Source organism: Atractosteus spatula, chromosome 9 (genome assembly GCF_055471065.1).
Source record: "Atractosteus spatula isolate fAtrSpa1 chromosome 9, fAtrSpa1.hap1, whole genome shotgun sequence".
NCBI lineage: Eukaryota > Metazoa > Chordata > Actinopteri > Semionotiformes > Lepisosteidae > Atractosteus > Atractosteus spatula.
In genome coordinates, this window is record NC_142714.1 from 17,457,968 (window position 1) to 17,485,713 (window position 27,746).

A 27,746-nucleotide genomic window follows, 5' to 3' on the forward strand; every position below is an offset into this window, starting at 1 on the left:
ACTTTTAAAACCCGAGCAGTCATTGCTGGTGGAACATACAAGTTGGAGAATGAAAGTTAATGCCTTCTTGTCACAAGAAAATGGTAATGCTAATAGCAGTGTTTTTTCTTTGGAAAAACACTGCTCTTACCAATTACTTTCTGAGAAAAATAATATTTTCAGTTTTTTATAAGTAATTTTTTAAAATCAGTAATAAGTTCTACATTATTCGCAATTGTGTGCGCAGGGTATTACTGGGAGAAGTCGGAGTACCTTTAAATCTACGAATTTAGGAAACGTTTTAGTGTTTGGAATTAGAGTCATTATCTTCTTGCATAAATAAACTTAACCGCTGACACAGAAACCAGAAACACGAATCCCTTCTTTGTCACATGCAGAAACTTCCTTATTAAAGAACAAGAGCAATTAGTGCCTTAGCTGAAAGGTTAATTAGAATTAATGGAAAATTGTTTTCCAAGACCTTATAAATCACGCAGTGTGGGAGACTCCTGTCGTATTGTGTGCAAAGAATAACAAAGCAGTATGAAATCTTTCCTCACGTCTCTAGCCCCGGACAGACATGTCCCAGTCTAGCTCAGGCAGCTGTGTATCGTTTCCATTCATCGTCAGCATAACCAAAAACACATATATTCTTATTCACAGTTTAACTAGAGACTTAAATGTTTTTGCATATTTGTAGCCATTTTGAAAGGCATGTTTTAGTTTTAAATATTCAAATAAACATTTGTGTTTCCTCTATGGCAGCCACAACAGCGGTATGATAGAAGAGCCCGCAAAAAAAAAGAAAGCTTTGATATTACATACGCTTTAGCTCTTAAAACGATGTTGAACAATATACTGACATAAAGGTTTGTTTATTCTTATGTTAATTGTAATTAAAACACTATATCTCTTATGAGATTTGATTAAGTTTACAGATTTTAAATGTTAAAAGGGAAGCAAACACAAATGTGTGTAGAGAGGACAGTATTTTAGTTAAACTTGCTGGTAAAACTGGGCTGTCAGTGCATTTTCTGATTGACAGTATGCTAAAGTTTACTACGGTATTCTCCCAGTTTTTAAAATGCTTGTATTATGTTTTTTTGCCGTGGATTTGTTAAGGAGTTAGTGTATTGAATAGTTTGACAGACCTCCTTACCATGATTTTACTGTGGAATACTATAGTGTATCACGTCTTCTACATTATATACCACAGTAATCTATTAAAATGGAAAACTCAAATTACTTGAGTTTTTTTTTTACCAAATAATATGAATTTTGGGGGGTCTTTATTTTGTTGGGCTACTGCCTGAACATAAAACGTACAAATTTGTTTTTCAATGTCGAAGCTAGAACAAATGCAAGATGCAAAATCTACAGTAGGTAGCATTTCAAACAACCAAAAACTACAGTGGATTGGGAAATAAAACGTTTTTGATGGGGAGGGAACACTGGAATATTTAATGACATGTGGCATTGTGATTAAAACTTCATTTTCACGAAGACTTCTTGTTTAGTACAATTGTACTCAACCTTTTTCCATTTTATGTTACACATACAAAGAATGGTGAGGCATCATTTTCAATGCTATGCAGATGACCCCGGAATGGAAATGCGGGAGTTACTGTAGTGAATCTTGATATGAAAGCTATAAATTTAATCTCCTTCACAGAACAGCCAAACCCATCCAAACAGTTTTACAGATTTACTACAGAATAGGTGTGTTTTGGGTTTCTTAGACAATTCCATGTTAAACCATCCCCCTGAGAACACTTAATGGGAATCATTAAATCAGTCAATGTGTCGGAAATGGGCTGAAATCCCACGAACCAAACTGCTAATTCCATTCACAAAATGTAAGCGCATACTGCCTTGGCTAGCATCACTAAGTATAAAAAAAGGTGCTCTTTACTGAGATGCAGTAATTCTGTTACACCCCAGTTTAATCAGTTGGAACAAGGCATAGCTTTGTGCTAAAGCAGACGAATGTCTTTGTACACAATAGGCAATATACCCAGGCTGTGAGATCTGATACCTGTATACTGTACATCCAGATACCTACTCTGCTGCTCAGTGGTCCCAGTTAGATCAAAGATATCAGGTAACTAAGCGGCTTTCACAATTTACTGAATGAATAAGCGAGTATCAACAGCAGAATCTTTCTATATTTACTGTATACATACAGTACATACGCAATTACAGTACATCAGGAGAGTCATGTAACACTATTGTAGCCTACGTATAACAATTAATGTTAATTTTAAAATATTACACGTCGAAATGAGTGTTTGTGCTTCACACCTGGACAATTTCAAATTCTGACAAATTCTCCGTATCAGATTCTATATGCATTTTAATGGATTATGTTGTTATGACACCTGTCTCATTACCTTCCAATCCGCAGCTGAGTTTCAACAGGATCCCCTCAGTGTAGGCTATTTAAACAGCACCATAACAACTTAATATGATAACCTTCATTCGCTTTTGTTTATGCGAGAATATACAGTAGATTCAAAGTGCAATATTATAATCGCTAATACTATTTTTGCGTGTGTATTTTTTACATAACCTTAGTGAAGTCCACTTGAGAGGCAGATGTAATTGCAATGACCCAAAACCTATGGCTCTTCGGAACCTATGGCTCACCGTATTATATAAAACGGAGAGCAATGAACTTTTGTGCAATAATAATGATAATTCATAAACAGAAACATTTACCAGAAGAGTTGTGCCAATGTCTTAATCTGTATGCTTTTTTAATGTTACTGCTGCTTAATCTGTAACATTCCCGAGGACAATCTTAGAGTTACATCTCAGAATTGAATGATATTTAAAACCAAATATGAAATTTGATGTGTTGCGTAATTCAAAAAGTTTAATTCATACATATACATCATACTACATTATAGTTCAATTCATACGTGCATATATAATTCACAAAGTTTTAATGTATATCTCTGATCACCATTATTAACTATAAATGTATATATGTTCTAAACTATAAAAATGGTTATCCACCGAACTGATCTGTCCCTTAAAGCGCTTTGAGATCATGCATAAGGGTATACAAGCTGGTTGCAAAGGAATACTTAGCAACCTGGCAATTACTTGGCTGGAATTTCGTACAAATACATAGTTTCTGGTTTTGTGCAGATTCTAAGAACATTGGAACGTGAGATAATTAGTGATCTAGTGTTGTAGTGCACAGCGCCTAATACGTACCCCTGTCCATCTGGTGTTCACCAGAAAGCCTCTCACTCCTGGTAAAGGTCGCGATATAGATGATTTTGCTTTACACAGTATATACAATATATAATAGACTACTGCATTTATGCAGAACCTATTTTAAGATTCTAAAAAGTCACTTAGCATACGTTTTATCTTTCATTAAAAACTTTCAATATACTCCGTACTTTAATTGAAAATTTAAGTTTTATTTTCAATACATTACACAACGTACAACGTCTGGTTTAAATAATTGTTCTCCCTGTGTAACTCTAAGGAGACAGACTTTCATTAATAGAAAAAAAAATGTGTCTCTCTTTGAAAAACCGACATGCGTCGTTACAAGATAATGCTGTTTGTTTTTCAGAATTTACGCACAACATTAAGAAAAAAATCAGAATCATAATAATCTTTAATGTTCCTGGCATGCAAACAATACCCAAACACTTTTAACTTCAAAAGACAAATATAAAAAAGGTTGCATTCAATTTCACTCACTTCAAGCTAGCACTCACATGCGAGACAGACCGTATGAGGAGTTTGGTCCTCCAAAATAACTCCGTAAAGATTATCCCAAATCTACATGTGAGCACATGCTTATATACACAGTACTGTATGTACGCTGGTGGTCAATCTGTTAAATTTCAAACTTTTGTTACTCCAAAATGTGTTCGCCAGAGACGTCCCTTCCTCAGTCGTTTCTACCCTTCTTCAACCTGCTGGATTCAAACACTTCACTGGCTACTGAATATTATTACCTCTGCGCACTTTCTCTCGCTCCTTCTCCTGGAGCGCTCTGAAACCCCGCAGGAATGAGCTCATGTAATGGGGTCTCCGGGGCTGCTACAATGGGAGGAGAATGATAGAAAGCACAAGCCCAGCCCCTTGCACTACAAATGTATATAAGAGACAGTTGTAACCCTAAACAGAGCTAAGTTTGAAGCTACTCACTTTGAAGGAGAAAAAAAAATCATACTCAAGACAGACTTCTGTACCTGCTGAAACTCTACAAACCACTAAAGAATTACCGGACTGGAATCTAACCCACAACTGTACAGAAAGAACACTATCAGCGGACATTGCATAAGACTTTCATACAAAAAAGCACTGGACACAATCCTCAAAGATCAACCACAGATATTTTTTAAACTTTCTTGTGGATATTTATGCAGTTGCATTTGTATTGCAAATCTTTCAGATACATTTTTTATATAATTTCAAAAGTTTAACTACTGAAGAAGCTGTGATCTTAATCCTTAATCAGGGAATTTTAGATCAATTATTTAAATTCTTTCTTATCGTGAGACTTCAATAGTTGTTGCAACAGCAAAATCAGTTTAAATACAGAAGAATAACTTGCCTACCTGCCAGCATGGTGCTTTGGGATTCAGAGTTTGGAGTGAAGGGCAGCAGCAGCATCAGAGAATGGAGTGGACAGGTCCAGCCAGCTCTGGTCGCCTCCTTCGTTTTTCTGTTCTGTTTGGAAGCCTGCCTGTGGGTGAGAAACCTGAGACAGAAGAGACGTCTTCCTGGACCCTTTGCCTGGCCAGTTGTGGGCAACGTTATGCAGCTAGGACAAATGCCCCACATCACCTTTTCCAAACTGGCTAAAAAATATGGCAACGTCTTTCAGATCAGGCTGGGCCGCAATGACATTGTGGTCCTCAACGGCGATACTGCAATCCGGCAAGCTCTGATTAACCACAGTGCAGAATTTGCAGGAAGGCCAAACTTTGTCTCTTTTCAGATTATCTCAGGTGGCAAGAGCATGGTATTTGGCAGCTACAGCAGACTGTGGAAGGTGCATCGGAGAATTGCTCATTCATCCATCCGAGCTTTCTCTTCAGCTAACAGCCAGACCAAGGAAGCATTTGAGAAGCATGTGGTGGGAGAAGCCCTAGATCTCATCCAGGTTTTCTTGAGGCTCAGTGCAGATGGACACTACTTTGAACCTGCTCATGAATTAACAGTGGCCTCTGCAAACATTATATGTGCACTATGCTTTGGAAAACGGTATGGCCACGATGACGTGGAGTTTAGGAAGCTCCTGAGCAGGGTTGACAAATTTGGTGAGACTGTAGGAGCAGGGAGCCTAGTGGATGTCATGCCCTGGCTCCAGGCTTTCCCCAACCCAGTGCGCAGTATCTACCAAAATTTCAAAGAGCTCAATGAGGACTTTTTTCAATTTGTGAAACACAAGGTGATTCAGCACAGGCAAACCTATAACCCAGAAATTACACGAGACATGAGTGACGCCATCATTGGCATCATAGAGCACGGGGTAGGCAATGAAAATGGACTGACCAAAGCTCATGTTGAAGGAACTGTCACAGATCTCATTGGTGCTGGGCAAGACACAATTTCAACAGCTCTGCACTGGATCCTCCTCCTTTTGGTAAAATACCCACACATCCAGGCTAAACTTCAAGAGCAGATTGATAAAGTTGTGGGCAGAGAGAGACTGCCAAACATCGGGGACAAGAGCAGCTTAGCCTACCTGGAGGCCTTCATCTACGAGACCATGCGCTTCACCAGCTTTGTTCCTGTGACAATCCCCCACTCCACCACTGCAGATGTCACAATTGACGACCTCCACATCCCCAAGGACACTGTGGTGTTTGTGAACCAGTGGTCTGTGAATCATGACGAGCAGAAGTGGAAGGATCCTCACGTCTTCAACCCATCCCGTTTCCTGGACGAGAACGGAGCTGTCGACAGGGACCTGACCAACAGCGTGATGATTTTCTCCATTGGGAAGAGAAGATGCATCGGTGACCAGATCGCAAAAGTGCAGATTTTTCTGTTCACAGCCATCCTCCTGCACCAGTGCACCTTCGAGAGCAACCCTTCACAAGAAGTCACCATGGATTGTTCTTACGGCTTAACACTGAAGCCTCTCCACTTTACTTTATCTGCCAAGCTCAGGGACAAATTCATAAGCTTGGTTTCACCAGCATAAAAAGCTAGGGGTTAATCAAACCTTAAATGTCTGCCTGACCTTCATTGGTAGCAGAGGCTCCTCTGTGTTAAAGACAATCGATGACACTCAACAGTGAGTATTGGCCAATGGGTTACAACCTTGTCAAATTAAACTGCACTGATCAGTACTGTTAAGGGATTTCATATTTAATATTTAATTATTATTCTACCACAAATTATAAAGCTATTATTTTTGTAAAGGGTGGTTAAATGTTATATCACATCATATCACAGTAAAGTAAGTTATGCAGGATGGTTAAATTTAATGTTCCAAAACAGGTTACAGAAATGTCAACTGTGACAAGTGAAAGTGCTAGTAAATAGAAGTCAAGGAGTTTGTTAAGGTTGCAACAAAGCATTTTTTTGCCACAGCTATACATTTTCCAAAGTCTTGAGCGTATATTGAGTGTATATTAAAATGTGCGCAGCTAGTACACAGAAAATTGTGTAAGAAATAACAGCTGCCAATGTAAACATGCATCACATAGTGTTTATCCTGTAGTGTACACCAATGTAAATGTGTATGGGTAAAGAGACATTTTTAGGCAAATTTAGTTTCTGAATTGAATGAACTCAAATTAAATTTTCTTCATTGTTAAATGTATTTTTTCTGAAAATAATTACAATTTATTGTTACATTTAAATATTTCACAAAATACCACATTTTATCTTTTTTAAAAGAATCAAGGCAAGTTTGTTAAATGTTGTAAAGTCATACTGTAATTAAATTAATAAAAAAATACACCAACTACTGTAAGTAAAACATGACAGTGTGCTGAAGGGGTTCAAAGAGATTAACTGTTCTTCTTTTGGTACAAGCTGTTGGGATGAAGTGTTTTGTGTTGCAGAACACATTTGCTTTCAAAAACTTTAAAACTTACTGCTTGAGTTAGGAGTTAAATGTCTTTCTTTTTCATCCAAGCTTCATATGAAGCAACAGCCCCAAAACAAATAATTTCCAAAAACTACTTCCACATGTTTGATGTTTGTCATTATGTACACCTCTGTTTGCATATTGAGGCCTTCAACTTATTGTTGTAAACGTTTTAGTTTATCTGCAGTGTTTTGTTACAACAATAGAGTACATAACTCAGAAATGAACTAATTATGCACTTCGTCTTCTGAAAAACACAAACATGTGACTATCTGTTACATGTTTAAAAAAACACACAATTTATAGGATTTGTTTTGTAATTGCTACAAGAAAATGACCTGTGTTGATATGGCTGAAAGTGAGGATCCTCGTGTCATTCTGGCAGGTTATTTTGTGTCAGTGCCAGGGACAGTTCCCTTCTGAAAAGGGCAATGCATAGTCCTTGGTCTCTTAAAGGTGCAGTCTTGATAACAAGTTAGTATACTAAATACAATTTTGTAAATAGCTACAAGCTATTTTGTGAATGAAAAACTTGTTTATTTGGCACATCATACTTATGCCTAAGTGAATTAAATAAATACATTCCAATTTATCTTATTGTATATACATTATATGTAATACAGTAAATGGTATTACTTCTACCCTTAGAATGCAAAACAATTGCATTATTTTCATACAATCAATTTACTATTCTCTAGTTTTATTAAACTTAGTAAACTGTGGTGAAGTGTTAGCATCACCTCAAGCCTTGCATTAGATTCATACAAACTCAAAACTGGTTTAAAGGTATTTAAAGGTTTAAATACCACAGAATTCCAGGGTTCTTTGTCAAACAGACCACAAAAACTACTACGTATTCACTACACAGTACACAGATACAGTATCTGCACACACCTAAAAAGCTAACAAACTAGAATTATTTAGGTGCTGGTGACCTACAATTAGGAACTACTGTGGTGAGATTAGTGCATGGTATAAAATTTTTATTTTACATGCCAACCCAACACCTATTCTTAAATAAAGGAAACAATATAACCTAAGCTTTCCAAGGCTCCCTTAAACTCTGTACCTAATGTCATTTACAAGTGATTTTTTGTCTTTTCTATTTGTATTCTATAATAATAATGAACACAATTTTAACAATTATGTTATCGTGTAGCTTAACTGGAATATTTACAATATAACCACTCCTGTTTTTCCAAATGGCTTTTCATCCAATAAACAAGGGGTTTATAAGAATAAAAATGTATGTATAAAAAAATACCATAAACCTTTCAAACTCCCGAAGAAAATATTGTAGCACTAGCAAAAAGCCATGCAAAACTTTTGAAAAGTAGAACACGATTCTAAGTGCAGGTCTGCAAACCCACTAGATGACAGTTTGTATTTAATGACAAAAATTTACATGTACTGTATTGTAAAAAACATAGCTCGACATTCAAAGCTTCAGGAAGGTCCAGTGGGCAGCACGATGTACTGTAATCTTGTAAGTGTCTCTTAAATGTTGTGAACCCTTGGTGTAGTCTTTGTGTAGTGAATTATCAATCAGCTATAAACAAAGTACTGCACATACAGTAGCAGTGTTCATCCTGCAGTGTACAATATCCTTTGTCCTTTGTCCTTACCACAGCAGGTACAGTATACACCTCTCCAAAGACATGAATTGATGGAATAAACAAAATGTTATAACAGGTACATTAAAATGTTTAAGGCATTATGGTAACCCAATTACAATATGGTAAGGAACAAAAGCAAGCCTACGAGGTCCAGCAGGTCTGACCTTTGGCTTAAATACACAACCAGGTTAGAGTTTAAAACCAATACATCCATGTACTCTACCACCTACAGACATTTTTTATTTCTTAGTTTTTAATATGGCTAGTAGTTGATTAGGGATTAAAATTATCCTTAAATAAAATATCTTCCCTACTCCTTCCTGGCAAAAAATAAATAATTCAGATTCATTCCCTTGAGGAGAAAAAGTTTTATTACCCGTAAGCCTCATTCCTACTATTGCAGAGAGAATGTCTGCATTCATAGACTTTAATTTTGTGCTTGATTGTAACTTCTCTTTTTCTAAAAGATTACCATTTTCTACATTATCTCATGTATTGAATGTATACCTTAAGCTATTTTAAAGTAGCATTGTTAGACATGTTAACATATTTATAAGTAGGCTTTGCATTTATTTTTCGTTATTTTTTAATAATGTAAACTTAGCTTTTTGATATATTTTTGTTCCTTTGTTGTTTATCAACCAAAATGTGAATTCAATTTAAAGTGGATGTTTCTGAAGGATGAAAAATCACTTTCTTTTGTTTGCACAAATCAGCACACTAATAAATACATAAAAATAAAAAAATGAACAAAAGTAACTGAATTAGGCATCTGCTTAAGTACAGTATTTACACATTTCTTATGACTCTTAAACAGGGAATAGGTTTCTCCCTGACTTCATTCAACTTTAACAAATTTCAGAGGGAACAAGAAGGCATCAATTAAGTCAATAAGCAAGCATACTCTGTCCACCTGGAAACATGCATGTTAAAACCATCTTATTACAGGTACATCCCCATGGAAGAATATACAGTATACAGTACAGGAGTAAACCACACACAAGGCCAGACCTCTGCAGCAATATGTTTGCTGCATGCAGATCCCAATATATGAATCTCTGCGAAATGTTTCCTTGCAGTTTTAGTCCTTTCACTTCAGATACATCTGAAATCTCAAAGGCATATTTCAATCTGTCCTCAATTGTGACATATTTTTAATTTAGAAATTTTGACATGTCTCAGCTTTCAGAACGACAGGGCCAAGTTCTTTACTTAAATGTCAGATTGATTCCTTAAGATTTCATTATAAACTTAAAAGTTCATACTGCTCAATAAAGGATGATTCTGACACTTTCAATGTACTTCATTACCTCAAACCCAATTTCTCCCCTTAAAACAAACTGTCAATTGAATTTAGAATAATTCAGATTTCTCTGAGGAACTATCATATTCAAACTCTACTATCAATCATTTCTATTGCAACCAGTCCGTTTGTGTGGACCTCATCAGTTGTTTTGAATGAGTGACCTGCGAGCCCTGGAGCCACAAATGGAGTTCACGTTATTAAACACTAAATAATATTTAACTTCATATTTTCTGTTCAAAGCTACAGTATATAAAATAGACAGGCCTGAATAACCTTATATAAATAAGCCAAAATGTATCAAAACAACACCCCCACTTACAATACTGCAGCATTTTAGAATTTGAAGCTGCAGCTTTATAGAACATCAGCCCTCAAATATACAGTACACAGTACACAATTACAAATCAGTTGCAAGATCCATACACAAGTCCAGGATTCCATAACTTTGAGATCACAATCAACTGTATCAAGTAACTGATTTTCGAAAATGTTTGCTGCAAGGAACAATAAAGTTAATGTTTTTATTTATTAAATTGTTTATCACTCAATTGGCACAACAAGAAGTTTAGACTAACAGTTGCTTATGAATGGATAACAGCTTTGCTGATATGGCAGGTTGCAAATCTAGCCATCACATTGCCCAAACATACCATCTGTTACACTACAGGCCAGTGAAACAAAACATATCTAATAAATGATTTAGAAAGTAGGGACTTGCTCCAACCAAAGAAAAAAAACCCAACATCAGTATTCCAAAATTAAAAAAGACCACACTCCCCAGATCTATCCCCCATAAAAACTTGTAGGAAAAATATCTAATTTCTCTAAATCACAGTGCTAACCAATCCACTTAATTTTAAATCATATGACAGTTCAATGAAAAAATGTTTCGGTAGTGTGTTCACCCTGGAATATAAATTCAGAATATACACAGAAAATATGTATATATTATATTGGCTATATATTATTCATGTTAACATCTGTTATAACCATGTACAGTTTGATAATCAGCTAATGGTAGATGATTAAACTGTTCTCCTGGTGAAAAATAAAGGTAACGTACAGCATAAAATTATGGAAGTCGTAATTTTATTTAACTTCCTGGAAATATATGTCAGACAGGTAGGATTTTAGCATTAAATGAGTTAAATCTATTTTACTCCCTGTCAGAAAGTATCCGTCATTAAAAAATGAAAAGTATATGCCAAAACACATTTTAAATACAGATCACAGGGGCTATTCTCATTTTACCTAAATGCTGATTTTACCTAAAATAAAACAGGCATTTAATCAGTAAAAAAGAGATTTTGTATGTGTTTTTTATGACATCAGCACTGTAGTTACATCCTTTGCAACAGCTGGCATTTTTTTCAGTTCAGCAATAGCTACTATTGCACTATGATCTCCCTCGTTTGCTAAGATTTACTTCAACACTACTGAGTGATGATCTCCTGGAGGAATGAGATCAAGTTGTTAAGTTCAGGAGGGATACTGGGGTCTCCACAGTGGCCACAATGGGAGGAGTAAGATAATAAACCAAGTTCCAGCCCCCAAAACTAAACAGATATATAAGGGAGAGTAACAAGGCTAAATACAGCATTTCTAACCTCATCTACTCAACAGGACTGAAACAGAGCAAGCCTTTGAACCTGTGTCGGAGTATTAGGAAAAATTATTTCGAAGAAACCAAAGCACATGGGCTTATTACAGCAATGCCTTGTCATCGTCAAGATTTACAGTACCAGCGATGAACAGTTTGAATGGATTTTATTTCAGATTTAGAGGTATGTCCATTAATCAAATGTTGGGCAAAAATTAAGCACACTAAAACCTTGCTGTCAGACGGAAGAGTTGCTTTAACATTTTACATCTCATAAATAGTATGTGAATGGAAAAACCCTTTAAAAAGACACTTAAACTGGGCACCTGTGAAAGAAGATTTAACTTTTTTACACCACACAGAGCAGCATCAACATTAAAAAAAATCAGAAGGAGGATTCTGATAATTCATCATGGCACAGAGCAACACAGACTTTAGAGTAAAAGAAGGCACTGCAAAAGACTGGAGTGGACAGGTCCAGCCAGCTCTGGTCGCCTCCTTCATTTTTCTGTTCTGTTTGGAAGCCTGCCTGTGGGTGAGAAACCTGAGACAGAAGAGACGTCTGCCTGGACCCTTTGCCTGGCCAATTGTGGGCAACGTTATGCAGCTAGGAAAAATGCCTCACCTCACCTTTTCCAAACTGGCCAAAAAATATGGCAACGTCTTTCAGATCAGGCTGGGCCGTAATGACATTGTGGTCCTCAACGGCGATACTGCAATCCGGCAAGCTCTGATTAACCACAGTGCAGAATTTGCAGGAAGGCCAAACTTTGTCTCTTTTCAGATTATCTCAGGTGGCAAGAGCATGGTATTTGGCAGCTACAGCAGACTGTGGAAGGTGCATCGGAGAATTGCTCATTCATCCATCCGAGCTTTCTCTTCAGCTAACAGCCAGACCAAGGAAGCATTTGAGAAGCATGTGGTGGGAGAAGCCCTAGATCTCATCCAGGTTTTCTTGAGGCTCAGTGCAGATGGACACTACTTTGAACCTGCTCATGGATTAAAAGTGGCCTCTGCAAACGTTATATGTGCACTATGCTTTGGAAAACGGTATGGCCACGATGACGTGGAGTTCAGGAAGCTGCTGAGCGAGGTTGACAAATTTGGTGAGGCTGTAGGAGCAGGGAGCCTGGTGGATGTCATGCCCTGGCTCCAGGCTTTCCCCAACCCAGTGCGCAGTATCTACCAAAATTTCAAAGAGCTCAATGAGGACTTTTTTCAATTTGTGAAACACAAAGTGATTCAGCACAGGCAAACCTATAACCCAGAAATTACACGAGACATGAGTGACGCCATCATTGGCATCATAGAGCACGGGATAGGCAATGAAAATGGACTGACCAAAGCTCATGTTGAAGGAACTGTCACAGATCTCATTGGTGCTGGGCAAGACACGATTTCAACAGCTCTGCACTGGATCCTCCTCCTTCTGATAAAATACCCGCACATCCAGGCTAAACTTCAAGAGCAGATTGATAAAGTTGTGGGCAGAGAGAGACTGCCAAACATCGGGGACAAGAGCAGCCTTGCCTATCTGGAGGCCTTCATCTACGAGACCATGCGCTTCACCAGCTTCGTTCCTGTGACAATCCCCCACTCCACTACTGCAGATGTCACAATTGACGACCTCCACATCCCCAAGGACACGGTGGTGTTTGTGAACCAGTGGTCTGTGAATCATGACGAGCAGAAGTGGAAGGATCCTCACGTCTTCAACCCATCCCGTTTCCTGGACGAGAACGGAGCTGTCGACAGGGACCTGACCAACAGCGTGATGATTTTCTCCATTGGGAAGAGGAGATGCATCGGTGACCAGATCGCAAAAGTGCAGATTTTTCTGTTCACAGCCATCCTCCTGCACCAGTGCACCCTCGAGAGCAACCCTTCACAAGAAGTCACCATGGATTGTTCTTACGGCTTAACACTGAAGCCTCTCCACTTTACTTTATCTGCCAAATGCAGGGGAAAATGTTTAAGTTTAGATACTCAAGCATGAGGAATTTAGTACTTATCAACACTGTTCCTTGGGATCTATTTTTGAATCAGACTTTAGGAAGCCAATAACATTCAAGTGAGTATTGCGATTGTTAAAAGATTCAGAAATATTTATGAAATATAAAATATGGCTTGTTTAGTGTGCCCTGAAAAATAACAGTGACCAGTAAGTTTACATCAAAGATGTTGGCATTTTTAAATCCATAAAATAGGTTATGCCATAAAATGTTTGAATTTTTTCAGTATTCTTCATATTTTGTTGGAAGAAGAAAAGCCTAACTTAGATATGAAGTATAAATGAACTACACTGTCAGAATTAATGCAAATCAACATTTGCTTTCTTACCATTCTATAGCAATTCCAAATACAGGTAACATTCATACATTACTGTTTGTATACCTTTGGATAAAAAAGAGGTTAAACACTCTTTTTGCTAAAAAAAATCCCTTTATTATGTTAGCCAGCAATTCATGAGCAATGTTAATGGTGATGAACAAGAAAAGATCTCAGATCTCTTTGTGGACTATGGTAATTATGCTGTAAAAGAAATGTGCTTGATGAAAAAGTAAAGCTTGTTGTGGTTTATTCAGACCACAATTTTAAAAAGATATTGAAAGGGCACAATAGAAGTATATTATTCGGCTACTCAAAGCTAGCATCTACATAGGCACTGTTAAGAAGTGCAACGTTTTGGCCGAAACTGTGTTTTCTTTCTTCTTTTTTTCAGCATGGAATAAACCTATTACTTGTTCCTTTGCAGCCTACGCATGTTGACGCAGCTACCCACCTGAACTGTTAGGAAGTGTACCATTTGAAATATGCTGTTGATTTTGAGACGTGGGTAATTTACTCATTTCAAGTAAGCTCCATCCATGGTGAACCACACCAAAGCTAATGTCATGAAATGTTTTCATTCCAGTCCATTGATTCGCAGCTCATCTACTCTCTATTTTCTTTATCTGCCAACACACTTGGCAGGCAGATATTCAAACATTTGAGAAACATTTGTTTTTACCACATCTCATTAACACCATCATAGTGCAAAGCAAAATACCACAAGGCCTTGTGTTTTTTTCCTACAATTTGAAAAATAGGAAAGGTAAAAGTAGTAAAAAAAAGTTTCTAAAAAGAATTTCTAATGCAGAGACAACGTTACAGTAAAACAGGGTACAGGAATCATTTTTCTTCATGTGTACTTTTTTAATTAGAAAGGGATACGAAGGATTATTTTAAAAACCAAACTCCTCCAACATGTGCACACAGTTAACTGCTTTAGGTCATGACAAAATGACTTCTGGGTCACCATGTGCTCGCTGGTCACCCGTTCATGACCCCTGTCCTTACTAAATATAAATTCATGTAGAAATAAAAGATCAAAAGTAAATGTGCACTGAAATGAGAAAAAGTAAAATTAAAATGTAAATTCAACAGAAAACCTTAAAAGACATATTTGTGAAAAAATAAAAATAGAAAAAAGTAAACTGTAAAACCCCTTAAAAAGTTTTAGTTAAAAAATACCATACATGTCACCTTTACACCTACCTTTCAGTTAAAAAAATAACACTAGGACTTTTTCCCAGCATTTCTAAAATTCACCTCCTTACAATAATTAACATACATCTAGATGAAAATAGTGTTGAGATTTGTGTCTTGCTAAAACTGAGACTTCTTACACTCATAGTAACTCATTTATTTTAGAATTACTGTTCTGAAAAAAATATATCACATATATTATATTTGGTTTAACACAATAAATCATTTTGAATTGAGCTAAAATCAGTAAATGCACAGTGCAACTTCCAAAAAGCACAAACCTTTTTTGAACGTAAGATTTAAATGTAAGATAAGTTCAAGTTGCTTGCATTTAAGGCTATGTTGTTACTGAGAAATTAATGTGTTTTAGCCATTAAGAATTGAAGACCAGATGCAAAGCAGTCTATATACTGTATGTAGGTCACTGCCCAGATTAATGATACAGGCGTACAAATAGAACTTAAGCCATAGTGTATAGTTTTGCGATATACATAAACCTTTAGCAATTCAAAAATGCAAGTCAGCTTTTTTTTACATTTTGTTCACATTTTCATCTTTTCTAAATCATTCCTTATAATCATGAAATCAATTACTTTTGGAAGTTCTAGCAACAAAAACATTTTCACAAAGGTAAGGAATGTTCAAACAACTCTCTTGTAAAGAATGTGATGAGATAATAAAAACAATTAAAGAAAAATTGAATATTAATATAATATGTGGGTATATTTGTTCTTTACTGGAAGAATCATAGAAACCAATTATGAATGAAAAAATCACAGCTGATACAAGTCTGCCACAAATAAATGACAATAAGCATTTCAGAACAGAATCCTTGTCATGTTCTGTAATAGATTAGTGCAATGCCCCAACACCTTTCATAATTGATTTCAATTTTTAATGGGCCCCTGTAATGTACGGTTATAAGAATGTTTTATTTCTTGATTAATAAGTATAAACTATGATAATCAAGGTCCTATATGCATTACACATTGTTTTTAATGCATCTTAATTTTAATTTTGTCAACATTTATCTTTTGCATGTTACTTTATGATTCAATACCAGAAAACCAATAAAGTCTTCATTGAAAAAATGATGCATTGTCTATTGTTCTTCACTCAGAAAAAAAAAATCAAAATAAACAAAGAAATAAATACACCTGAGGTCTGGGAAGCTTCATGACACAAAAATAAATTTGAAAAGGTCATTTCTAGTTACAATATAAGAAGATGACAAAAGTCTGCAACAGAGAGGGGGTCATTCCCTTCTTGCTCATTTGGTAGTTTAACAGCTGAGTGAATCTAAAAATTCATCCAGCTGTTTCTTAAATGTGCCCTGAGTTAGCCATCCTGGCCGGAACGCCTGTTCCAGATACCCACGTATCTCTGAGCAAAGAAATGTTTCATATTCTCTGTTCTGAATGTATTCCCTTTAATGTTCCAGTTGTGATCACCATGCTCTTGTTTCAATACCGAATGTGAAAAAGTCCCCTTAGTTAAACCTAGCTATAACCCTTAGGATTTGTATACCTAGATCAAATTTGCTCTGTTTTAGATGAAAGAGATTTAGTTCCCTCAACCTGTCTATATATATGACACTCCCCTGACACTAGGATTAATTTTGTTGTACTTCTTTGCACTCTTTCTAAGGCTATATCTTTTTTGAGGTATAGTGACCAAAACTGAACTGATCTCCAGACACGGTCTTATTAGTGCATAACTTCCCAAAGATTTTACTTCCCAGGATTTAAATTCCACACTTTTTGCTACTCTCCACCTTTCACTACAATACACTCCATTTCAAACTTCAATTTTATGCACAGCATTTTGGAAGGCAAAATTATCTTCTTCATGAAAGTCTGTAACCCTCAGAATTTTGGATGTCCTCAAATTCACATAAGCTTCAGAAAGCTACCTGATACTTAAACAGGATAAGTCTTAGCATTGCCAGGTGGTTTTTGAGGCTCCTTTACTTAAAACATCTATTAAATATAAAAGTTGTGTGAACCACCCCACAAACATTGCAATCCAGCAGTTACTGTAGATGTACAGTATTTTAATGTATAAGTGAAACATAAACCTAAGGGAATAAATAAAATCTGCAAAATAGTTGCTTTCACAAGGTTAACGGCAGAGAAGGCTCAGGCAGTATAAAGTTTTCACTGTTCACATTTTGTCTCAACTCTGGCCCTATGGATTTCTCTCTGACTTGCGGAGGGAGAGAGTAGTCAGGAGGTGGGCTGGTAGCCACAGTACGTGCCTTCAGTTCAATTGCCAGTGCACACAGCACACCACAGAAACAGAGTAGCTGAAAGGGCTTCTTTTAGTAGACAGGTCAGCCATTCCTCTAGGAGGCCTACGCCTCCCGGATCATTTAATAGGAAAACAAATCTTGCATGTTCTATATCTGTACACAGACCCCACCATGTGTAAATTTGTAAACTAATGTTGGGACTCAGTAAAATCAGGAGATTTGATACTGTTCACACTTCTTCTAAAAAAACATAAGAAACATATAAAGTTAGAGCAGACCATTTGGTCCTTCTTGCGGATATGCCTTGAATTAGCAATAGGAAAGAATAGGAAGGCTGAAAAGCAGCTCCATGATGATTTTATTCCCATGACATGAGTTCAAGTTTTGTATCTGTTGTGAAGAAAACTCATTAATATTAACTTGTATCATTGTCATTGAGTTAGCAGTGTGGAGAAGTGAATAGTGTTACTGTAAAATCTTGAATGAAGCACTTTTGCTGTACCCTGAACAAAGGTACTTCCTGCCCTGCTGTATAACTGGGTACTGACTAACCTGATTTTTAGATAAATGAATATTATTAGGCAGTCACCATACAATTAAAGGAAGGATGAGGACTAAGCACCCTTCTCTAGTTTTCTGGTCATTGCTCGTTCTACAAGTCCCAAAATGTCCAAAGAACATTTATCAACGAGTGGAGAAAGACAGGTAACTACATTCACAGGCTCTTTAAAAAAGTTAAAGATGTCACAGTTATGTCACAAGCTGTGAATATGACAGTTGATTAAAGTACAACAAAACCCAAGCAGCACTCACCTTACTGTGTGCCAACACCTGGAGGGGTAGCACTCAGAATTAAGCTCATAATGTAGCCCAGACTTAAACTGGACACATCGGGACTAAAGGGTACAACCCGCAATCCAAATGACCATTTACTGATTGAGTCATTCCAAGGCCCTGAACCCTGCTCCCCACAGCAATGAGCATAACACTTAAACCTGAGCTAGCATCTTCTAGGCCGAGGGGTGTTTCTTTATTGTTTGTTACTTAAAGCGTCGTGTTTTTTGGCAACACAAGTGAATTTTAAAAATAAGGCAGGGTTTTTGCCATGGAAATTGACTCCTTCAGTTTCCCATGGTCTTTCATTCACTCAAATGCAACTGTGAAAAGGTCAGCAAGTCTGGAAACACAAACCACGCTCAGGCCCGGTCTGTCACCCCAGAGCTACTTCTTTCTCACCACTAGCAAGAAATCAAACGAGAGAGAGGCAGGAATGCTTGTAAAGGATTATCCACTTTATTAACTACATGATTTTTATTTTCCATCACAACCACATATTAAACACAGCGTACACCACAGCTGTTCCAAATTACACTTCGCATAAGAGCAGGGAATATATGAACTTATTAAGATACAATAGGTAGAATTAACAAATCAAGCCAATAAAACTAAAGTTTGAATGAAGGCAATTCAATAAGGCAGACTCTAGAACTCAGGTTTGTATTTCTAAAGACAGTGAAGGAGACTAGTGTGGTTTTGAAAGATAGCAGTCTTTAATGTAGATCCATATCTATTTAAAAGTTAATGACATTTGTAGTACAGTACCCCAAACAGAAACCTTTTCTTCTATTCCCCAAATTCCTATAATGGTTTAATAAGCATTCCTAATATCTATACCAATAAGCAGTTTCACAGCTTACAATTTTGAGAAAAATACACGTGTTTTACAGGTCAGACATATTAAATTCTGTTTCCAGTCTACTTTAATTAGTTAATTTTTGATGTAGAAACAACACAATTTCATAGACATCAGACAAAAGAGATTTCTGGGTAAAGCATTTATAAACATAAAATAAAATGGCAATTTGACAGAAAAAAACACTAAAATGTAGCAAAAGAATACTCATTTTTGTCAGTGCACTTCTTTTAAAATCCCAACAACACCTTTTAAAGTTAGACATGGCTTATACTACTATGTTTGAGGAAAAACTCCAAAGTAACAAGGCAAAAACAAGTTAATAGTTTATACTACTACTGCATATGTTATTTATATTAAACTCTGTTTAGATTCAATGACTTAAATTACAGACTCTGAAAACAACTTTATTCTGCAAATATTCTCTGTTCAGCTTTTTTACAAACTGCAGTGTCTTGAAACGGTCAGACAATAATAGGGATTTCAGGATTTGATTTAGGCAAGTTGCAGCTACATTCAGTACAAGTACCCTTTCTCATTATCCAAAAGTACTGTGATTTTAACTTATTATGAGATTGGTAGTGTAGTACATTTTGTATTTTTTTAAACACTTTTCTAGTGTTAACTAAGAAAAATGTACCGGGTTGATCTCAGCTTCCAGTACTATATACCAAATAGTAAAATTTAATATTTTAATCTGAAAGGACACAAAATGGCAAAAATGCCATCAAAGCAGTTTAGTTACTGCCCTCTTGTCACTGTGTCTGAGAGCCTAGTGAGATCATGGACTAAAAAAAGCTCTGTCACTGCTCCATCCAGTGTGACTCTGACTGTTATTTCTGTTTCCAGATCCACAGTCCCATCTCCTACCCATTGCAAACCGGTTAACTGGACTTTTGGATGTGTTTAAGTGGAAACAGATAAAAGAGGTAAGAGATTCTAATCTGTTCAACCACTGAGAAATGCGGTTTCTGTATAACATTCATAAAACAAGTCAAAGTCAAAGGTCTCTTTGAAATGATACTATTCTTTTCCCCACTTCTTTTTACAATTTGGTCTCATGCTCTTCTGAGACTCATTATCTTGTGCTTCCCGGAGGAGGCACCTCATGATTGATTCCTGTTGTCCTTCTTATTTAGAAAAAAAAGAGTAAACTTCTTAACAAGAAAAATGAACCTCAACCTCAACAAAACACAAGATCAGATGTGATTGCTTAACGATCTAATTTGCCTTTTAAACATCCCAGTACTCCTCGGCCACTTCCATATAAACCAGACTGTAGCACCTTTCCACAGATCTTGAACAACCGGATTGATTTTTATGTCACTTGTTTTCCTCTTCAAAGACAACATTTTCCTCCTATAGCCACATCACAGAAAACCCCAAAGAAACCACAGCCACTTCAAATCATCTACAAAAAGTCTGTGCGTCAACAGTTTTAAAAACAAAAAAAAGGAATACAAAGAACAATAAATTGTTTCATTATGAAAATAAAAAAACAAGTTAAGTGATGCCTGGATTGCTCGTATCACCGTTTATGCTATCATCTGTTTCTGCCTAATTGACCAGAATGCAGGTCATTCTCAACATGTGCAGTTCACAGTTCTGTGCTTCACATCTGGGCAAGGGAACGCCTGCTGTGTGTATTAAAATTCCTAATAGGATAACATGTCAAGAGCTGTGTAGCCCTTCGTTACACAACCCACGGATTACTGACATCTTAAGAAAATAGATGGCTGTGTCACATTCTCCCTGCCACCTAGTTCCGAAAGCTGTTATCTGTATGTTTGATTTTATTAATATTAGGAATAGTCCAATTCAGCATTGTTTACAAACTACACTGGAACACCTGGTGTCTCTCTCTGGCTCCAACATTCCTTTGTTTCAGACTCCCAGGCCACAACAGTCCTAAACCTCAGAGTTTATGTGCGAGAAACACTTCTTCAGAAGACAGTTGATAGGAGATAGGAGAGAGATGGACAAGGCCGCAAGAAGTAGGGTGTCTAGGTACTGTATAAGTTACTTTTTTCTTTAAGAGAATGAGAGGTTTTATCTTAAACATTCAGGAACTCTATTTTGATTTTGATTTAAAAGTGCTTGAAATTGTCATAGACTGTACAAAATGCTAAATATGCTATTTAGCTTTAATACAATGAGTTTTAAAAAGAGGGAGTTTGTTTAATTCAGTATTACAGTTTTTCTTTTTTATCTCTTTCATTATTAAACAGATAATTAAAAGCTGAACAAGCTATGTCTGCCTCCCTTTTCAACTCTGAAAATGATATTTGTCTGGGATAATATATTTTACTGTTTGTACATTTGTAACTCCCAGGGTTTAGAATAAAAGATGTTCTTATTAAAATTATCAAATCTCTCCGTTTTACTGGAGATGAGAAGTATTGTAAGTATAAGCAACTGACAATTCTACCTGTCAAAACAATCATCTGTAGAAGTATTTTAGCGTAGTTCAAAATAAGTTTATTTAACTTGTCAAATACTATACTATTTGCAGAAGAGCACAGAAGTCAGCATTTCTAAATATTCTTCAAAAGCATAGTAAAGTTCCTAAAGTTAGTATTGCTACTCCTGTTCTAACAGAGTTATTCTGGATTTTCCAACAAAATTGGTTTCTAGAATTTCATGATGTACTATGTGTATCGACAAAATGGCAAAATAATGATCAACTAGGTACGTTTTCAGCAAATCATTCTGAGGGTCTACAGAGCAATATTGAATGTAAAGCAAAACAGCATGTCACTTTCCTCTGTGGTACGCACTGTATGCATCTTTATGTAATGCAGATATAAAGTATATGTCGTTTACAGCATTGTATGATATACTCAGGTATCTCTAACATAGCAGTAATTTCAACAAAACTGCATCATAAGTAACTGCAATGTTGAAGTGCTTGTGAAAAGAACACACACAATTAGTCTGAAGTCTAAGTAACGGCAACAGAAACTTACAACTCCTCCTGCCAACTCTAAACATTTGCCTGACCACTAAATGATAAGCAGGTTGAGCACCACTTGCCAAACATAATAAAATTATTTTACAAGTATCTTATAATGTATTAAACTCATTGGATGTAGAATAAAAGACTAGTGTATTGTCTTTGTGTTTTTCCCTAATGTAGCATGACACTTTGTTTCAATTTTTAGCTACTATTTTAAAAACAATGCAACACCCTCACAAAACATCCACACACTTCAGTGTAATGCAAAACATCTACCAATATACAAATCATTCTGTCACGTACCGGAATAAAGTACAGATAATGTCCAAAGAGCATCAGTGCACGCATCACGTATAAATATCAAATATCTGTAGCAAAAATAAGTAAGAATATTCCACAGTCAGTACATACAGAATATTTAACACAAAATGTAAAAAAAACACATTGGTTATGAAACTAGGCAGAAGGAATAAACTCTTCGTTCAAAAGCTTAAAAAAACAAACCCAAAAAGAATGTTAGCTGTTTTGTTATACTTAGTTGACTGTTTATCTTGAAGGACTAACTATATTAAAAGCTAAATAGTCTTAGTCTTAATTAATAATATCTTTATCAACAGATCATAATTCTTTAGACATTTAACAATAACCATATTGGTTAGAATTTAATTTATATCTACATATTGCATAATATCACAATTTACAAGTGGGGACAAAATAAAATCACTCTTTCCTTCAGGTAGCCTGTAGTAATTACTCTTCATTTCAATGTAAATGTATGGGTTAGGAATGGATTAGGCTGTTACAGTATATTCAAATCCTTGTATCAAAACACACCTGCATCTGCAAAGAAGTTAGTTTTTCTTTGAATGGATTCAGATATACTTTTTGGAAAATGTTTTCAAATCCTAAAAAAATAAAGTGACGAGACAGAGCAAACAATGGCCAATGTTTAGACTTATAAGGGTTTCCTTCATTTTCTTCAAAGCTTCGTTACCGTTGACCAATACTTGCAAGTGAATCAAAATGTTGGTCACTGTTCTATCAAGCTCTGTAATCTTTTTTCAGAACCAAAATGTTCTGGATCTCTCTAAAGGAAAAAGAACAGGAGAAAGGTACAGTAGATGCTGTTTGATACAAGGACTTGATTGATCACTTGGTCAGCCAACAGCATGCTTTTGAATGCATAGTGGAAGCAAAATCCTTGTGTTAATGTTGTGTGCATCAGTTTTATGAAAGTGTGTGTTGTGTTGTCTCTTCTCGTTTCCTACTGAACCTCGTTAAATTTGCTTCTTCAAGACCTTAAATCAAACTGATCTGTACTTTTAAAATCCCTCCAGTTCTTAATTAATAAAACAAGGTTAGAAATGAGCATGAAACATGTCATAAATGCCAGGTTTCAGCTCTGCTCTTGCTTACGTTTATTCTTTCAAGACATCATTGAATTTTAGGTCCATACTGCACAAGAAAACACGGCTGTATTTGACAGTGTCAGTCCCACCTGGATTTGCACATCATTAAAAAAAAACTTTCATAGCTTCTCAGTAAGAAAGCTGTAAGGAAGCATCCAAGCTTTAATACATTTCAGTTCAATATATTACTTGGAAGTCATACAAATAAAGGAAATTATCTGGGAGACAAAATCCTGAGTGCAGAGAACAGTTAAAAATCAATCCACTGCGTAATTTCCAGACTCAATCAACTTAACTAATTAGGAGCTCAGCTGGAATGAAAACCAGAAAGAACTTTTTAGGACCAAGACTGGGAAACACTGCTGTCAGAGTACAAAATAACAATTTTCAGTATTTTCCAAAGATGATGGAATGAAATAAAAAATTCACAATAGTTACAAACAAAACTCTTAAATTAGAAATTATCTTCAATAAAAAAACAATATTTAAATTAAAAAAAATAAGACAAACATACTTCCATAATACCAGATATTAAACCACAATCATAAATAAAAACTATGTTTGAAAACACTTAAAAAGACCTATTGAGAATGTGCCTTGTTTGTATTGTACTGGCAGTAGTCTTTGGAATGATGATGAAAGCTGTTAGCTCCTCACTGTCAGTTTGATGAATATACTCCTTTTTCATACATCCTTCACTACACAGAGAACGTACTTATTTCCATGCTTTAGTCACAGAAATAAGCAATCCAATGCTTTGAGAGACCCAAATGGAAAGTGTCCTAAATTATATTTTAATATTTATGTCCCTCTGGCTATTGTGGTTTGCCCTGACGAAACCTTTTCCACTGGAGTCTTAAGCCCACTATGAATGATGATATACAGATATCATTTATGCCAGAATTACACCATTGCTTCATTTGAGTACAACATAAATCTTACTTTTTTTTTTGGGTGGGAATGAGTAAATTAACCAAGAAAATGCTGACTTCAAAATTAATGTGATATATGTTCTCACCACACTGAGTTCAAAAAGAGAGGTTTTGGTAACACTGAGCTCTCAAAATAAATTTTATCAGTAAAAGTGACAATACTTACTACGTGCAAATTGTAATAATTGTAAATCCAACAGTTTATACCACGTATGTTTTAATCAATAATCTGCAATTATCTGCTCATGGAATTATGTTTTCTTTTTTATCCCTGCTCATGTGGTTTGGAGTTTTTGTAACTATGAGAACAATGTATTTGTCGGGAAGAGCATTACTTTATTATGAATTAATGAAATGCAGCTATGTTCGGAAATAGTCATAAACTTCTCACTTATTATATTTGCATTCTAGATTTTCACAGTTAAAGAATAACAATTACACTGTTCAATGCACCGTAGAACATATATCTTAGTCGTTACCTATGTAATGTTTAAACATAATAAAAATAAACAATAATTTGTTTCATATTAAGACAAATACAGCATAAACTTCTTTTACATTTGGTATATGTAGGATTTCGGAGTTGCAGTTAGTTCAGGACCAGAGTGGGTGAGTACAGCGAGAGGGCACCAACACATGCAGACACTGTGACTCCCTGCTTGACGAAGGATGGAAGTGTGATTTAAAGACCCACAGAGACCTTCTAGACATTCTGACTCCCAGTGCCCCACCTGTGTGTCCTAGTTGTTTTCCATCTCACATGCAGTACAAGGTTTACATGGAATTCTCCCTCAGCGCCTCTAGTGTTTCTTCTAGGCTTGTGTTGTTAATGACCTGATGGGACAATGGGACAGTGTCGAAGTTATTTCAGGATTTATGACCTTACACCTCATACTTTTGTGTTTTTTTCCTAGTCTATCATGCATTGGAGAGCCCAATGGTATGGCACTATGTATTTTTACCAACAGCTAATGCAACAATTATTTTGAGGTAGTTATTCAATTGGAACTACTGCAGGAAATCACACATCACTGACTCCAACATTCATTTCAGTTTAGCAAAACATTGTCTTAAGTGGAAATGTAATTGCTCATTTTCAGTGTTGGCCTGGTCTTGATTAGAGTTAACTATTACCACAGACTAAAACAAATAAAGACACACAGAAAACAGAGTCACACAACAACAATGACATTAAGCAGTCCTTCCCATTTAATGTCTTAGCACCTCTGACTTGGGCTCTGTCCAAATTAGCCATTTAACCCTTATTTTAAATTGCTTTAAAATTCACCTAAAAGTACTACATATTATCACAAATGTGTTATCACCACATGTTCAGTACAGGAGGCAAAATTCACACATTTTATATCTAAGGCCTTGTGATTTTCAGAAATAAAGTGCACCTCTTTTGGAAGGTTGTTCTCAAGAACTGTTACACAGTAGGCTTTTAGACGTCACACAATATAGTAAAATACCTTTGGTAAAAAATAAGTTAATTATTGTATACTCTGCTCTCTTGGCTCTGGCACCCTATAGTTATCTATTGTTTGACAGATGACTGGGGACTGGAATGTTAATCACCTCCTCAATAGTTATGGAGATGATCAAAGGTGAAGTGGTGAAAAGAGGTACAGATCTGTCTATAAAGGAAACTTTTCAACGTACCAAGTACTTGTGACACCGTGAAGGGCTGGGTATGGCAAAGATCAGCACGAATGGAATGCAGCACATTAAAAAAATACAAAGGTACAAGAAGAAACCTCCACACATTAGTTGCATGTCCGACATGTACTTACCTCGTATGACATGTTGGGCATTTCAGATGCCAATTCTACCCACTTCTTGACTTCTGTGCTGTTGCCCAGATCCCTGTAGCACTACGAACAAAAATGTATTAATAGTTTAAACCATACTTCAACTTTTGGCATACCTGTACATGTTTGTGATGAGTAATTGTTATTTTCTTTCCTAAAAAGGAACACGAACAGCTTACACTACAATCAGTATGTACAAAAAAGTGTTTGAAGTATCATATTAAGAGATATTAATGTGAAGAAATTAATGTGAGATATTAATGTGTGGGGGGGGGGGAGGAAGCAAAACCTGTATCCTTATAAACACTGAATTCATGTGGGAAATCTTTGCTTCCCCATATGCTTAAAACCAAGGTCAATAGGAAAATGGAAACCATCGCGTATCTTCTTTACATTTAAGAGTGCTCCATTAACCCTTGTCCTTGTCAAAGAGAATTATGTTTCCCAATGACCACTTTTCAGTTTGTTCCGAAGTAGTCTCCATTACTGCTTCGAGCAGTCAACAAAACAGACTGCAAAGACGAGTTTGGGAGTCCTTAGAAGTGAAGCAGCTGAAATCAGTGGTTCAAGAATCACTGAACCAGCACGGAGACAGCAGGCCTTTCACTACTGGAACACCAGTTTCCATTAGGGAGGAAATATGTTTGTGTTGACTGTCTTCCCAGACCAACGTTTCTGTGGTTAGCCTTAACTCTTGAAAAACACGGCTATAGACAACATAGCTGTGCTGTGTGGGAAAAGCTAAAAAACAGAACTCTCAGTAAACTGGGTTAAGGGGTACCTATAAACACACATCAAACCTTTAGGTTTCAGAAATGTATTTTCAAATGTCCTTTTTACCTTTACAGTAAGCTTTTCTGAATCAAATCACATGATCTGATTGAGATTTCAATGGCTGCATAAATAATGCAGCGTTACACTCATACCCCAGTATAAGAATGTTCAGTATATGAATTTTCTCTAATCCGAACATGAAGAATTTGTACCTTGTAATGCGTTATAAGAACGGAATTTCGCTAATCCGAAATTTGAAGTTCGAAAGCGACCGACATTGGAAGAGAACCTTCTGTGATCATTTGAATTCAGCACCACGGAACAGCTGTTCATGGGTGCAAGGCATTATGAGTAAGGACGCCATGAGGCAGCAGCGCTTGTTTACGATCACAGCGAAAGCTTGTGCTTTCTTAAAGTGTTTTTCTGTGTTTGTTTTATAGTTGCTATTCATTATGGGCTCTAAGGAAGAGTTTGCTTGTTTCACATATTTTATTTAATTCTGACTAGGTTTTTTTATTGTTCTTGTCAATTGCTTTAGCGTAATAGTTGACAATAGCCTTTACATCATCCAATTGGGGTGCTGCACATTGGTGATATTATTATTATTATTATTATTATTATTATTATTATTATTATTATTATTATTATTACTACAATAGGCAGTCTTCCTTCTAGTAGTATTAGGGATGAATGGTTTGCCTCATCATGGCTAACCATGATGATCAATCAAGAGTCCACAGGCTCTCTGGTGATGCCTGGTGGAAAGCAGTCCTGTAAAGCTCTATATTTCAGATCCCAAAAACTCAGAAGGCC

At 36.2% G+C, this 27,746-nt stretch overlaps 1 protein-coding gene and 2 pseudogenes across 2 annotated transcripts in view; 2 read left to right on the forward strand and 1 right to left on the reverse strand.

Moving 5' to 3' along the window:
- The first annotated feature begins 4,143 nt into the window (after positions 1-4,143).
- Positions 4,144-10,512, forward strand: LOC148828317 (cytochrome P450 1B1 pseudogene; annotated as a pseudogene). The gene has a single exon (XR_016091669.1). The product of XR_016091669.1 is annotated as a cytochrome P450 1B1 pseudogene (transcript).
- A 1,479-nt stretch (positions 10,513-11,991) lies between these two features.
- On the forward strand, positions 11,992-13,575 carry LOC148828318 (cytochrome P450 1B1 pseudogene; annotated as a pseudogene).
- A 10,852-nt stretch (positions 13,576-24,427) lies between these two features.
- Positions 24,428-27,746, reverse strand: part of rmdn3 (regulator of microtubule dynamics 3) — a 59,223-nt gene continuing 55,904 nt past the window's right edge. The window contains exons 11-12 of the mRNA XM_088925511.1: positions 26,142-26,222; positions 24,428-25,182 (exon numbers count right to left, since the gene is read on the reverse strand). Coding sequence (XP_088781637.1) covers positions 25,123-25,182; positions 26,142-26,222 — 141 coding nt within the window. The 3' untranslated portion in view covers positions 24,428-25,122. The remainder of the gene's footprint in view (positions 25,183-26,141; positions 26,223-27,746) is intronic.